Source organism: Apis cerana, linkage group LG11 (genome assembly GCF_029169275.1).
Source record: "Apis cerana isolate GH-2021 linkage group LG11, AcerK_1.0, whole genome shotgun sequence".
In the NCBI taxonomy this organism is placed as follows: domain Eukaryota; kingdom Metazoa; phylum Arthropoda; class Insecta; order Hymenoptera; family Apidae; genus Apis; species Apis cerana.
In genome coordinates, this window is record NC_083862.1 from 9,550,053 (window position 1) to 9,566,593 (window position 16,541).

At 26.6% G+C, this 16,541-nt stretch overlaps 3 protein-coding genes across 14 annotated transcripts; 2 read left to right on the top strand and 1 right to left on the bottom strand.

Annotated features, from left to right (window-relative positions):
• The first annotated feature begins 44 nt into the window (after nt 1-44).
• LOC107997752 (adenylate cyclase type 9) lies at nt 45-8,695 on the top strand. Of its 11 annotated transcripts, none has more exons than XM_062081693.1 (9): nt 45-155; nt 677-759; nt 1,268-1,567; nt 1,658-3,111; nt 3,188-3,442; nt 3,550-4,001; nt 4,084-4,239; nt 4,354-4,550; nt 4,619-8,695. In XM_062081693.1, exons 3-9 carry the CDS (start codon nt 1,287-1,289, stop codon nt 6,297-6,299), a joined length of 4,476 nt encoding a protein of 1,491 aa, XP_061937677.1. In that variant the 5' UTR covers nt 45-155; nt 677-759; nt 1,268-1,286; the 3' UTR covers nt 6,300-8,695. The 11 variants fall into 11 exon arrangements, with proteins under 11 accessions (XP_061937677.1, XP_061937672.1, XP_061937673.1 ...); XM_062081688.1 differs by having other exon boundaries at nt 49-155; nt 3,535-4,001; XM_062081689.1 differs by having other exon boundaries at nt 53-155; nt 677-744; nt 3,535-4,001.
• On the bottom strand, nt 7,301-14,899 carry LOC107997728 (exportin-5). Of its 2 annotated transcripts, none has more exons than XM_062081697.1 (9): nt 14,757-14,899; nt 12,892-13,592; nt 12,499-12,807; nt 11,017-12,420; nt 10,671-10,931; nt 10,425-10,548; nt 10,002-10,338; nt 9,549-9,918; nt 7,301-9,454 (listed from the first exon to the last, which is right to left on the bottom strand). In XM_062081697.1, the coding sequence occupies exons 2-9, from the start codon at nt 13,576-13,578 to the stop codon at nt 9,293-9,295; spliced, it is 3,654 nt and encodes a 1,217-aa protein (XP_061937681.1). In that variant the 5' UTR covers nt 13,579-13,592; nt 14,757-14,899; the 3' UTR covers nt 7,301-9,292. The 2 variants fall into 2 exon arrangements, with proteins under 2 accessions (XP_061937681.1, XP_016912001.1); XM_017056512.3 differs by lacking the exon at nt 14,757-14,899 and adding an exon at nt 14,397-14,600.
• On the top strand, nt 14,899-16,536 carry LOC107997732 (nucleoporin Nup37). The gene is made up of 4 exons (XM_017056517.3): nt 14,899-15,051; nt 15,396-15,593; nt 15,664-16,028; nt 16,109-16,536. The coding sequence occupies exons 1-4, from the start codon at nt 14,899-14,901 to the stop codon at nt 16,359-16,361; spliced, it is 969 nt and encodes a 322-aa protein (XP_016912006.1). The 3' UTR covers nt 16,362-16,536.
• The last annotated feature ends 5 nt before the right edge of the window (nt 16,537-16,541 follow it).

Genomic DNA, 16,541 nt, shown 5'->3' on the forward strand with positions numbered 1-16,541 from the left:
TCTTTTGAAACTTTATACCTCATTAATTATAGATGTAGAATTCATATCTAGTCTATAATATAGTTCTTTTCTAACTTACTGATCGTGAAAAATCTAAATATTTTTTATTATTTAAGAAATATATTAAAACCATTAAAGTTGATAAAATCAAGAAAGTAAAAAGATTTTATTTTTTAAAATTCTATTATAAATATTTATATATCATCTTCTGAAAACAATCAAAAAATATCTTTCATATAAGATGAATTATTTACTAATTAAAAATTATATTTGTATTTTCTATTATAATATAAGAAAAATATCTTCTTTTTTTTTCTATTTTATTGTTTTACACTACAATGTCTTGAATTTTACATTAAATATTTTCTCATAACTAACATCTTCTTTAACACTCAATTCAACTTATTATCTGACAAACATTAAATTTTTAACGCATATGCTTTTTAATCGCGGGCGCTGTCATCGATAGATTCAAGATGGCTATGATGCATTGCGGAAAAGAAAATTTGAAACGTTTAAACAATAATTTTTAACATTATATAATATTAAGTTAATTGCACAAAATTTAATTAATTAGAGTGAAATATATAACATTAAATTTTCTCACTAATGCTGAGAATATCATACTAATAGAACGAAAATTAAAATGGCATTTTTTAAAGAGAGTTGATTTCAGGAAGAACCTCCGATGTCAGCGGGGAGGATGATTTTCTTAGTTTTGTGGCGATTTCGCCAGTAACCAAGGTGAATTGAATAGTTGTAAGTTTTTTAATCATAAAAGTATCATTTTTAAACGTATATTTTATTTTTATTATAATATTATATTATACTGATAAAGTTAAAAACCATGCTGTCATTTGAAATAAATATTCTATAACCACTTTTTCGATAATTAAATAAGTTTTTTTTATGAAATTTATTTTTTATAATTTTATTTGTATTGTAAAATAATTATAGAAAAAATATAAATTCGAAATTTTTATTATTATTTGAAATCATTATTTTTTAATAAAATGTAAAAAGTAATATAATATATTAATAAATTTTGTATTTGAATGATATTTTATAATATTTTTTGTGATATTAATTGAATTATATAATATATTTGTTAAATAATTATATTTTTTTTATATTATAATAAATTATTTTTTACATTTAATCTATAAATTATATTTATAATTTAATGTAAGTTATAAATTATTATAATTTAATTTATATTATTAAATATAAGTTTACTATAAATTTACATTATATATAATGATTTTAGTGCAATTTGAATTTCAAATATGACTTCTCCTTTAAATCGAAAACGAAGCTCTTCTGTTAGTTTTACAAGAGCTAAGAATGATAGTGAAGATACTGCAGATGAAATTCATATATCTTTAGCTCCATATATACAAACATACTTGGCACATAGTGGACAAGGACTTGGATGTTGTGGAATTAGCCTTCCAGTACCATTTGAACGTGCAGCACCAAGATCTTGGTGGAATCCCAGATTTGATTCAGAAATATTAGAAGAACAATTTAAAAGAAGTGCCTTTCCACAAATTAGATTAAGATTCCGGTATAAATAATAATAATATAATATTGTTATATCTGTTTATTAATTTTGATGGTAAATATCATGTTAATTTTAATAGTAAATATATTTCAGATATGCTCTAAAATATATCTTACTGGTTTCTTTATCATGGTTGGTATATTTTGTTATAATTGGAACAGAATACAATACTACAACATGGCCAGCCATAGTAACAGTTTTTATTATTGTTGGAATAATGGTAACAGCAGTTTTGTATCTAACATATACAGATTATTATAAAAGTTATGTGTTACCAATTTCATTAGGAGTTGCATCTATACTTTGCATTTTATCTTTACTTTTTCTTACATTAGTACCACCTTATATAGATGGCTTAACTCTAGTCGGACATTTTGCACTATGTTCTGAGATTTTGTTATTGATATATACTGTCTTACCAATGCCACTATATGCTTGTGTGGGAATATCAATGGTTTATTCTTTTCTTTTTGAATTTTTGACTGCTTATTTATATGGTACAAAAAATGCAAGAGAAAAATTTTTTAGTGAAAATTTTTTACTAAATACTTCAAAAGAAAGTAATGCCACAATAAATTATAATAGAATATCAGCAGCTATGTACTCTTCTTTGAAAAATTTTACTAACAGTCAATTTTCTAATGTGATGCACGATAACAACGAATCTACAACTGCAAATGTAAAAATAATATCATATTCACAAGATCCGAAAATGTTATCTGCTTTTGGAATGAAATCAAATCAAGAAAATATAATTGAAAAGATATCTGGCGTTTTGAATGATACAAATGTTTTTAAAAATTTAAATTCTACTATGATGTCAACTACTATTAACTCCACTATGAATGCTTCATCTAATAATTTAATCTCCAAAGGTATAAACAATATAACTTCAATATTTAAAGAAAATATATTAACTCATAAAAATGATGACATGTCAAACTATTTCTTAAGTAGCAACATATCTAATCAATCATTTTCGGATGATTATTTTTCTACGAGTCTTGGAATAAGAATCTTAATGCAGATCTGCATTCATCTGATAGGTATACATATTTTAATAATGACTTTTGTAAGAATGCGTGGTACATTTATGAAAGTCGGACAATCGTTATTAGTTCGGCGTCAACTTGAAATGGAAAAACAACTTAAAGAGAAAATGATTCATTCAGTAATGCCGCCTAAAGTCGCAGATTGGTTAATGGAAGAAAGAGAATGCGAAAGAGAACGAGAGGATTCTTTAAAAAAAGGTTCGATACCGTCCAATAATACAGATATTCGCTCATTGTTTCGACCATTTAATATGCATTCAATGGAAAATGTTAGTATCTTATTTGCTGATATTGTTGGATTTACACGAATGAGTTCAAATAAGACTGCAGAAGAATTAGTAGGCATTTTAAATGATCTTTTTGAAAGATTTGATGATTTATGTGAACATCATGGATGTGAAAAAATTTCTACATTAGGAGATTGTTATTATTGTGTAAGTGGATGTCCAGAACCAAGATCTGATCATGCAAAGTGTTGTATTGAAATGGGATTAGGTATATTTTTTTTTTTCATTAAATTATAGGAGTGAAATATTTACATAAAAAAATAATTTATAATATACTTTGATAGCTATGATAGAAGCTATAAAACAATTTGATATTGAAAGAAGAGAAGGTGTTAATATGAGAGTTGGAGTACATACTGGAACTGTATTATGTGGAATTGTAGGTACTAAAAGATTTAAATTCGACGTTTGGTCTAATGATGTAACTTTAGCAAATAAACTAGAAAGCACAGGAAAACCAGGAAGAGTTCATCTAAGTGAAAAGACTCTGAATTTTCTCAATGATCGATATCTTACAGAAGAAGGAGATTTAATAAATGGTATTAACATTATTATTATAATATTAATAATTGTAATTAACATATATGTAATTTGTATTTCATTAATTTTATAATTATAATTAAAAGAAAAGTATTTTATATTACAGGTATTAAAACTTATTTTATTAAAGGTCGAAAATCAGATTTTACTAATCAATTTATAATGAATATAACATCTCCGACAAGTATATCGCCTTTGATGCAATCGCGTCACCGCGTGGCCTCTTGTAATAGTCAATCTAAATTGAAATATCATTACCTCCATATGGTTACTAATACAAGTAATTATAGAATGAAAGCAAACTCTTTGCCAAGTATTCTAGATTCCGAAAACGGAGATACTGATATCACAGATGAAAAAGAAAATGCAAATAAAAGTCCGATATCTGTTGCCAGTTATGGAAAGAAAAAGATACGAAACAAACCATGGAAATATTTACAACGACAACGAACTACTGAAGAAATGACACCTCTAGAAATGGAAGAAGCCAAAGCAATTATTGCCGAACAATCAAAAACTGAATCTCAATCATATGAAGATCGTAATGGATTTAGGCAGGTCAAAATCGCATCGATAAAAGTTTTATTTTAATTTTCAATTGCATTATCTCATTCATATATAAGTTGTATTTTTTTTGCAGAATACATCTCAAAGTGAGATTGAAATGGATCCAAATCCTGTACCTTCTAGTCCTTTATTATCTGGTCAAGAGTCACTTAGTCGTGCCTCTTCTATGTGCAGTAGGAAAGATTCGGGAATTAGAAGTAATAGCAGACGTAGTAGTATACAGCAACAGGTATACTTCTATTATAAATAATAATAGAAATTATATAAAAGTATTTTTTAATACTATACTTCTCACAGCAGTCAACATGTTCCCTTTTTCCTGCAGTTAATTTTCATATTTTAGTTATTTCTAATGAACGGCATGGCTCAAGGAGATTTATTGGCACATAGAGTAAGTGGATATTATACTTCTAGTTCGACATTAAATTCTGCTCATGAGCCATCGTCTTCGGTACCATATCCATTTCCTCCAGCAGTTACAGATACTTTTGGTGCATGTTTTCATAAATTAAGAAAACAATCTGATCTACAATTAATTAGGTAAATAACTTTAATTTATATATTTTAAAAAATATAAAATAGTTCGTATAATTTTATTTTTCACGAAGGTGCGTTCAAGATAATGTAAGTTCTCAACGATCATACTTCGTGAAACCGCCACTTTCGAGTTTAACTCTCTTTTTCAAAAATAAAGAAATGGAAAAAGAATACAGAGAAAATGCTCACAAGGTTAATGAATGTATCAGTGGAAATCCACCTACTCTGGCTACCTCGAGATTTAATACATATTTTGATATTCTAATATCGGCATTGATTTACACTGCCGTCACAATTTCACTCTTTTTACTTTGCGATCCAACCTTATATTATATGATCTTTTTTGTATGTGCTACTACCATTCAAATTATAGCAGTGTTACTTTGTGTTCGTCAACTCTTATATCCAAATATGATTCATTCAACATTAATACAACAAATATTTAAATTTTTTTCACAATGGTATCCTTGGCATATTTGCGGTGCAATTTTAGTTGGCTTACCGATTACGTCTATTTTTCTTAATTATACGTGTAGTAATTTTCATAATTTGAATAATTTTGAATACTATTATGGTTATTTGATTTTTATTAGTTTAGTCCATTTTTGTAATTTTACACAACTTAATTGTTGGATGAAGAATTTTTTAGTAACATTTATGGGTGTATTATTTCTTTATTTTATAATGAATCATTTGTCATATAATCAAGAAAATATCGGTAATCTATTTATTAATAAGACATTAAATTATTCACAATTCCCAATAGATAAAAATATTATTGATTTGATCAGGAATCAATCTAATGAAAGCATTATAAAGAAAATATTCAATAATATTCCTGATTTCTTATTAAATTCTACAACGAAAATTGCTCTTATAAGTCAACAAGAGACAGAAATTAGATATCACGAAAGATTATACAATTCCGAGATTTTTTTAGATATGATACTTTTACTTCTGTTAGTTTGGTTTTTAAATCGTGAATTTGAAATTAGTTATCGATTAAGCTTTCACGGAAATGCAGTAGCTGCTCGAGATAAAAGTCGTGTACAATCTATGAAAAATCAAGCTGATTGGCTTTTACATAACATTATACCAAAATATGTTGCTGATCAATTAAAAACCACTGCTAAATATTCACAAAATCATAAAGCTGTGGGAATCATTTTTGCAAGCATAGTAAACTTTAACGAACTTTATGATGAGTCTTATTTGGGTGGCAAAGAATATTTGCGTGTGCTTAATGAACTCATTGGTGATTTTGACGAATTATTAGAAAAACCGGAATTTTCAAATGTAGAAAAGATAAAAACTATTGGTAGCACATTCATGGCAGCAAGTGGTTTAAATCCACAAGTTAGACAACAAAATGAACATGAATATAAGCATCTGTTTCAATTAATAGATTTTGCTATGACATTGCATAAAGTAATAAATGATTTCAATCGAGATTTATTAGGTTTTAAATTAATTTTGAGAATTGGCTTTAATTATGGCGACGTAACTGCTGGTGTAATCGGGGCAACGAAGCTATATTATGATATCTGGGGTGATGCTGTAAATATAGCATCTAGAATGGATTCGACTGGAGTCGCTGGAAGAATACAAGTGGCCAAGAACGTTTTAGATGTTCTTTCAGAACGATACGAATTCGAACCACGTGGTCAAGTTTATGTTAAGGGAAAAGATAATATGGATGTATTTTTATTAATAGGAAAAAAAGACGATATTGATATAACAACGAACACTTAAACATTTTCAGGTCTCTAATAGTGATGTTGATTCTTTATAAAATTAAAATTAATCGTTTGCACGTTACACTTATATCAGGCATATGATCTTTTTGGGATCAGATTTCTAGCGATCTCGTTAAGAATTACAAATTTATGATATAATGTGTCACCAACGTTATATACGATAAAAACGTACCTTAATTCTTTAATTGCTCGCTCATTAAAGATATTTATTCTTAACAAAACAATTAACTGTATTTTTTTACGTAATTTAAGAACATCAGATGTGTGTGAGACCTATCAAAATCTATCGTTATAAAAAGTACAAAATCAAATCAATTTGAAGAAATCAAATTTTTTCTTAATAATTCTTGCGAAAAATCTATCGAGACAAATATAATACGCATCTTCATTGTTTGTGTGCTGAATGAACGAACGTATGAACGATGCGAATGAGCGGATAAACATATAAAATGACCGAGTTTGGTCGTCGTCAACAGTTCCTAGTATAAAATATGCGACTTATATATTAGAAAACTATTATTTCAAAATATAAAAAGCTTTCTAATGTTTTATTAATTCTATCGATTCATATGAGATTATATGGCTTATTTCATATCATTAATTAATCAGATTTATTTATATTACAATTTAAACATGAAAATATCAAATTATTTGTGAAATAGTAAATAATATTATAATAAAATGCTTCAAATTTCAAAACTTTTTTTAAGACTTTGGTCGAAAAATTATGGTGAAGTTTCTATATTTATTCTAATTAAAAATAATTATTCAATATTGTTTTTCATTAATTTTTCGCATAATACATGTAAGAATTCTGTTTTAAGGTTACTAAAATTCTCGAAAATTTAGTACTCAATAATTCCATGCAAAACTTGTTAGATACAAAAGAAATAAATTTATTGATATATCATATTTTAACATTGTTTTAGAATTTATTGCATGGATTATCAATTTTATTAATAATAAAATCGTAGTTTATAAATTAGCATTCCGTTATTTTTTTAATCTAATATTCTGTTTTATTTTCATTTTTTTAAAATATCGATAAAAAGCTACATAAGATGATATAAAAATAATGAAATATTTTTTGGCATTTTACTGCAATTGTACTTTAGACAATTTTTAGAAGTTCAATACATGAAAATCATTTAATATTCATTTTTATAAACGCATACATATATACATACAAAATATGTTTTGAACTTTGACATTGTCTTATTCGTACTTATGTTGAAATATATCAATAGATTTTGAAATCTTTTTGGAAATAGTTACAAATATAAGCAAATAAAAAGAGTATTGATAGGAAAAGTATTTTAATTTCAATATTATCTTAATGTGCATATTGTCGCGTATTTTAAATAAAAATTGTTAAACTTTAACGCGTAACTAGTTTAACTAGTAATAAAATTTGAAGTTTATTAAAAACTTGTACTTTATTATGGTAATCTCGATAGTATTTTGTTGCAAAATATAGTTATTTATGAATTTTATTTTAGAACACATGTGATGTTAATATGATAGGCAAATTGATTGTATATATAACATGATATAATTTAATATTAAATTTTAGTATTTGAATTATCATTTAAATACAATTAATAAAAGACACTGGTATTATTTAAATTTTTTCTATACCTAGTGTAATAAATCTTTTAAATAGCACAGTTTTTATCATGTAATACTACATACAAATTCTGTGCTATATTATATTATTTTTAAATCCATGATGATTGTCATGTATTAAATGATTATTAATATCTACAATTTCATGTAAAGTATTGTCACTATTTGATATATAATGGCAATTGTGTAAAGTACTAATTCATTTTTATATGATAGTTACAATGTGCTACATTATTCACAATAATAAAATAAAATAATTAAAAAGAAGTAACAACAAAACATAGAAATATTACGTTTGATTTACATATAAGTATCTAAAATGCTATTTAATTTAAATTTTTGTAAATTTTAAATGATAAACAAAAATTGCATTTAATGGGAATAATATGACCCAAACATATTTAATATTAAATATTTTAAAAAAGCTTATTTTATATGTTTTCAAAATGCCCAAATAAAATTTTTACAACTAAATTCGTATGAAACATACAATATGAAACAATATTTTTTAAATATTTTTTAAAAAGTGCTGAGAAATGGACACATTTTTCTCTTGATTAAAAACAATTATAATCAATTCGAATACAAATATTTGTACCAAATCGTAAAATTGTTTTATATAAATCAACAATCTTTATATTATACATTAGCGAAATATTGTTTACAAAAACTGTATTACACATCGCGTTGAAAATCATTGTTTTACATTGTTACAAAAGATTTTATGTAAATCCAAAGAAATAGTAATAAATGCATAAGACTTAATATACAATTATTCAATAATCTACTTAGATTTGCTTCATATTTGTCTCATATGTACTGCATGCTCTTCTTTAACGGCAAATATTTTATGTTACATATACGTATGAATACGTATCACGCATACAATACATACATACATACATACACATACGCACGCATGCATTACTACACACCCTGAATATTTAAGAAATACTAACTTTTTTGCATATTGAAGTCCTGAATTAAAAATAAGAGATTTTCCCAAATAAAACTAGATATTAAATTTTTTTTGTCTTATAAACTATTCATAATCGATTTTGAACGCGTGTGTAAGCGTATTTTCTTTTAACTTTATTCATTGTTTGATATATAAATAAAGTAATTAAGTGTAAATTGTATTACCAAACTGTGTATATATATGCGTTCAATCTTATGAATAATTTAAAGATGAAACATTATATTTAATACGAGCTTACTCTATGAAATCTTCTTATTTCAATTGCAGGATCCCATTATATATATAGTTCAATTTGTTGTAGGAAAATGTTTTCACGATGATTTATTACAATTTATTAATTCAGACCATATGCACGCAGAGTGGTCATGTAAATGGAGTTTCTGCTACGTGGGTCCTGCAAATAAAGCTGCAAATCCGCTATCAGTTGAGTTCTCGGATATTTCATCCACGCGTACCGCTTGTTGCTTTCCAAAAACTTCTATTCGTGGTAAATTGTCTATTTTGACTTCTTTACGAAATAATTGACCGACACTTCGACCAATAAGCTGTAATAGTAATACATAATATAATCGTAAATAATATTTTTTTATCTTCATATTCTTTAATATATTCTTTCTATTTTATCTATTTAAATTTTACCTGATTTGTAATTTTTTTAAAAAGATCTTTTTTTCCTTTTTCAACTTTATTTCCTTTAGTACTAACTACAGCCATTTTTTCATCGAAACGTTGCAAATCCGTAAGATTAACGCCCGGAATTTGCTGCATTACTTCAATAATATTAGGAAATTTAGGTCGTAGACATTCATAAACTTGTGCACCCAAAGTTATAAGAGAACCTTGATTAGCATCATGTTGTCCATGAAGTTGCAAACCTTGAAGAATTGCTACCATAATATGAGCAGCCATATCAGGTGTTAAACTGCCATCAGCTGCTAATGCTCGTACAACTGGTCCAGTTAACATTGTAGCTTTTAAACTGGCATTTGAGTCGTTCCAAGCTAAAGCTCTAGAAATAAAAGATTAATACTGTTGCAGAATGAATATCAAATAAAACTATATTATAATATTAAATAATTATATTTGAATTACCCTAAAACACATAAAACAACACTATGGCACGTAGACGGATGACGAAGAACTACAGCTCCCAACTCACTAACAACTTCAGCAACTATACTATTTCCACGTGATGAAGGAAAATCTATGGCCATACCACTACTATCTTGTTCCATAGTATCAGGAGGCGTTGCATCACTAGCAGCACCACCAACGAGAGCTACTTTCAATACATCTACAAAGTCTCTTGTCAGATTTCGATTTAACATATCAGCAATAACTTCTTGAGTATCAGTATTTTCTTCATCTAAACCACCAGATTCGTAGAGATGTGCAATGTATTGCCATTTTGCACTCAATCTTTGGCACACTATTAAAAAATATGATAAAAATATAATAAATATAAATAAAAAGGAAATATAATAATAATATAAAATAATAAAAAAAATATCTTACTATGTGTAGAAACATGAGCCAAAACGGGTACAAGAACACTTTCATAAAATGCAGGTGGACAAGAATATATAAATGGTTTCATGAATACGCGTATAATTGGTCGTAATCTATAATCTGGAATCATCTAAACAAAAAGATAAAAAAACACATTATCAAATATAGGAAAGTTATTATATATATTCAAATATAGGAAAGTTTATTATGTTGCTATTGCTACTTAAGAGAAAAAAAATTTTTAAAAATTACCTCCATATTAGAAAAAACTGAATTGATAAGTGCTGGTGCTAAACCAGGTAACTGGTAAAAATCTCTTCCAATCATGTGACATCCACTACCTAACATATGATAGCATAAATCATTTATAGTATTAAGAAATGATTGCATTCGGACTAAAGCTGTAACTGAAGACTGATCAGGTTCAGAAGTGCGTTCATTATCATTTGTTGTATTTAAACCCAATAGATTTGCTTTTTCTGCTTCTAATAATTCATGAGCATTTTTATATCCCTAATAAAAAAAAATGTTAATATATTCCTCTATATAATTAATCATTAAAAAAAAAGAAAAAGCAGATTATTAATATTTGTATTACCTCTGATAAAGCTGCTAAAGCAGCAGATGTGAATAAAGCATTCATTGTTCTAAGTAAAGCAAAAAGTGTGGGCAATATAGGAATTACATGTGGTGTAGCAGGATTTCTATATACTGGATTTCCACTTTCGCTAAGTGCAGCTACAAAACTGCCTCTTGCAGCACGATCTGGATCATCGGGAATAGAGCACCGCTTTACAACACACAATATCGTACAAATACAAATCATTAAGTCACTTCGATTTTGACCTGCTGGATCTTCGGTAATATTTTCAACTGGTGGTCGATCTAATCCTATAAATCTCATAAATTCGAGTGGTCCTTTAAATGATTCAGATCCAAGAGCAATGAATTTTGCTGATGCATCACCAATTATTTCAGCAACGAATCTAGTTTGTCTCTCATAATCACAGAAATGATTCGATATCAACAATAATGCTTCATATAATAAAGTAGTTTCCATCTTAGATAAAGGACTAGGTTCTCTTGCTAAACCTCGAACCATTGTATGTATTTGCTCGAAAACTGGAAGCAGTAATAATGGATATTTCAGACTAATTTTAACCATGAGACTAGCAGCATGCCGCCTTACATTCTTTGCTGCTTTAGATCGAGTACCCTTTGTTTCACCAGGTGCTTCAAATACGAGAGCAGCAAAGATTTTTTCCAAAACTCTAGGTAGGATAGCTACTCCTGGCATAGCCATTGAACCAGTTGACATAGATAAGAATACAAAAAGAGCACTGATACAAGAAAGTAGTGCAGATAATAACCAAGGATCTTGAGGAGAATAACCAAGGCACAATTCTAATAATTGAAGACCAGTTTGTACGCTTGGTCGTTCGTTAATTAAAAGAATTCTTGATACGACAGAATCTAAAGCTTGTGCAAGTGCTTCCCATTCAAGATATTGTAGATCATTTTGATCACTTTGATATCGAAGATCCGCCATTCCTTTCGTAATCTTAGCTGTTAACCATTGTTGCACATAAGTAAATGTTACTAAAGGCGCTACCATTGTTGCTTGACGAAATCCTTCCAACAGATCAGTTCGAAATCGATGAAGAAAAACATTGAATTCTTCTACTGAATCATAATCCGCAAGACAATATGCGCTCATTCCATTAGCTTGTCTACCTTGTGGATATGCTATTTTTATTAACTTTGGTGCCGTACTTTCTACATATTTTGGTATGTAAGTTAATAACAATGGATCCTGTTTTATTTGTTCATGCTTAAATAGCATTACCCAAATTGCATTTGCCATATGTGTTAATGTTAAACTTGAATACATGGTAAATGTCAATACAGTATCTAGAAATATATTGAAATGTGCTGGCCGAATATTCGAACTGTCATCTTTACCCCAAAGTGTACATAATTGAGTTGCCATTCCAGTTAACACCTTAATTAAAAATTATTATTTATTATATTATTATAAGTAATTAATATTATGTATATTTTATGATAAATTAAAATTTACCTGTGTTAATTTTTTTAAAAACAAATAATGATTTTCATGAAATTCATTTGTTCCAGTAACAGGTGATGCTGCAGTTGCTGCTGTATAAATATATCTCAAAGCATCTTCAGAAAATAAAATCATTAATTGTTTCCTGTCTTCAGCTTTTCCTTTACGATTTACTATTTGTAATAAACATTCAGCTGCTGAGCATTGAAATATTGGATCCCCCAATAAAAGACATAATATTTGTAATAATCTACCATCTTCTGCCATAACATGATTAATTGAAATCCACTCTACAAACCCAGTTAATGTGCATAATACTACCTATCATAAAAAAATGATTTAATTTTAAAAATATAATTACAGAAAATAATTATCAAAATATAAATAATTCTATAATATATTTACTTGTACAACTTTGCTATGTGCTGCAGCTTCGGAAGTACAACCTAAACTATTTTTCTTTTGAAATTCTGAAAAATGTTGTTCCATTAATCTTAAAAAAAAACTAAAAATTTCAGCCATATTTGTATTAAGTGCTTGGTATATATCCTTTCTTCTTTGATTAGATTCTAATGTTTGCAGAAGTGCAACATCTTCTACAAGTCTTAGAAATACTAAAAGAACCAACTCAGTTTGACTTTCACCTCTTGTACAGGTTTGACTAAGTTCAGCAAGCAATGTAGGCCATTGTTGTGGCCATTCCCTCTTTATCATTTCTACTACAACACGAGAAAGTGCATCTTTAATATGAGCTTCTTCTTGTAATAATGGTTCTGTGCCTTCTTGAAGCAATTTCATTGCACTTTCCTTTATGAATATTTTTTCTGATTGAGATATTTGTGTCCATCTATATTTGATACAATGTTCCATAAGTTGTAATCCAAAGTGTCGAACTACTGAACTTCTGTTTGGAGCTTTTTGTGCTAAGTATAATCCACATTGTGCACACAAAGGAGATGATTCCTTGAAACGTTCACAAGCATTATATACTTCTAAACGTTGCTCTTGTGGAACATTTGGTGACATCATCACCTCTACTACTTGAGCAAGTTCTGCTGATATTTGGGCAACATTGCCCACTCCAAACTCCATTCCTATCTACTATACTGTAATTGAAAATAATAATTAGTTATAATTAGTAAATGTGATAAATAAAAAAAAACAATATTATTTATCAATGTATTATTTTTATCTCTTATATTATATTTTTATCTCTATATTTATATCTCTTTATATTATTTCTTACATATTTTATTTTTTACATAAAATAAAATATAATTTATAATTTATAATTATTATATAAATATATAAAAAATGATTTTATAAGAATTCTTTAAATATCTAATTTATATTTCTTATAATTTTTATAATTAATTTACATATATATATATGATTATAATGATAGTTATAAATTTATTACAATTAATACAAATTTATTAAAAAATTGTTAATTCTGAAATATACGTACTGATCTATCTATTTCTACCTCAAATAATAAAAATTATTAACATTTTTTTCATTATTTAAAGCCCTTTTATAAATACGATATATATATCAAATTCAATTTCAGCAAATGTTTAATATTTATAAATTATACATAAATTTTTTCCAAATTAAAATTAATTAAAATTTTGAAAAAATAAAATTATAAAAAAATATTTAAATTTCATAAAATGACACTCTTTCAAAATTCAAAATTCACAAACATAGCAAACAAAATTAAATATAATTCATAAAGATATCGAAACTCTGTACATATTATAAAAATTTTCAAAGATTCTTAAATATTTGAAAAGAAATTAGATAATATAAAATCGCGTAATTGCAATACAAGAAAAACATGAGGTGAAGCAGCTTGTAAAGTATGCGTAACATGCCCTGGTAAGCATGCCTTGACAGAAGGCACTTACCTCGTAACGCGATCGTAGATCGAGACGGATCGAAGATACACGTTTAAAAAGAATTTTATCACTATGGTTTGTCAATTCATATCTGATGATCACTTATGGAATCAAAAACTCGCGGCGGCGATCTTATATTTAGTCAAAGAAGTTCGCTTCTGAGGGATATGCGGCACGTTGAACGATTACATATAGCATACGCAAAATACGTACTGCCATCTAGACCGTTTAAATTTAACCTAACCTGACTTTACAACGCGTGCAAGTTTTTTATGTTTATATGAATTATAATTACAATTAGAAAATAATATTTATTATAATTACGTTAGAAAAAGTTAATAAATGAAGTAAGAAATTTATAACATTTACCTATCATATATATCTGCAGAAATTATTATTAGTATAATTTGCTAAATAATATAATGTAGAAAATTTTAAAGGTTATGCCGGTGATCTTTTGTTGATCGTAACACGAGTTCACCCCACATATTAAAAGCGATAATACAAATACATGATGGACGAAGCTTTAACTACACCACCTACATTTCAATTGCATTTTTCTAAACAAATATATTGTGTTGAATTGTCTCCTTATGAATGGTCTCAACATTTAATTTGTATTGCTTTAGCTGAAGAAATTGTTATCGGTACTATTAAATTCCAGGTAAAATTTCATAACATATGAATATTGAATTTTAAAATTACAAACTTCTCATATAATATATTTAATAATTGTTGTTTTATATTATTTTTTATAATAAGAATTTAAAAAATATAATTTATAAATATATTTGAAAATATATTTAATATATTTGAAAGTTTATATGAAAGAGAGAAAATTGAATAATATAATTTATAATTTTTAATTTATAATCTTCAAAAAAATATGATTTTTTATAAATGTTTTAATTTTTCATAAATATTAATTAATAATATAATATACTTATGTAAAAAATTAGAAAAAAATTTATTTTTGAATAAATAATTATTATTATTTTATTATTTAAGGATGAAGATGAAGCAGTAGAAGATATTGCTTATAAACCTATTAGAACATTTCGTCATGATACTAGACCACATGCTATTGCTTGGAGTCCAGAAACCTCTTTGAGTGTTGTACCAAGAGTTTTAATATTTTGTGTTGCTGGAGCAGATTTCAAAATAAGATTATATAATAGTGATATGAATGATAATACTGTTTATGAGGTAAAGATTAAAAAGATGGAATTTTTTATTTTTTATAAAAAAATATATTTATATTTTTTTTTTAAATAAGATGGAAGGACACAAGGATTACATAAATTCAATTTGTTATGAAACTGAAGGTGAAATATTGGCTTCTGTATCTGATGATCACACATGTAAACTTTGGGCAGTAAAAGAAAATGAAAAATGTATATCTACATTTTACTTAACATCTCCTGGAATGAGTGTACATTTTCATTTTGAAAAATCTGGCAAACTTCTTGTTGGTGAAAAAAATGGATTGATTCACATGTATGATGTACGAAGTCAACAAGCAATTATGTCTTTGGATACAGATATAGTTCCTTTAATGTCTATTGACTGGGGATCCAATCCATTAAAAGTTGCAGCCATAGCAGCTGGAAAACTAATTTTATGGGATATATCCAAACCTAGGTAATAGAATAAAAAATTTGCTTAAACTTAACTAATTTGTTAACAAATAATTATATATTTAATAATATTTTTTTTTTCAGTCCACCATTGGAATCAAAACCACTTCACATTGAAGGAGGTTTAATAGTAAAATTTTTCCCTGCTTATGAAAATTTTGTAGCAAGTATAGGTAGACCAGATAATTTATTGAAAGTTACAAATATAAGAACTGAACAAGAAATAATTTGTGGTCAAGTTAAATTAATAGGTGGAATAACTTGTCATTATAAATTACCATATGTTTGTGCAACAAGTGATAGAGAAATTCATTTTTGGAAAATAATATCAAATTAAATAAAAAAAAATAAATAAAAAAAAGATGATTTGTATAATTGTAATTATAATTAATTTTCATAAATATTGTATTTACTTTATTTAGTTATTTAATGTAAAAATAGTAATTACTACTTACTTAGTATAAAAAAAATTGGAATTTAGTCAAATAATAAAAATATATTTATCATATAAATTAAA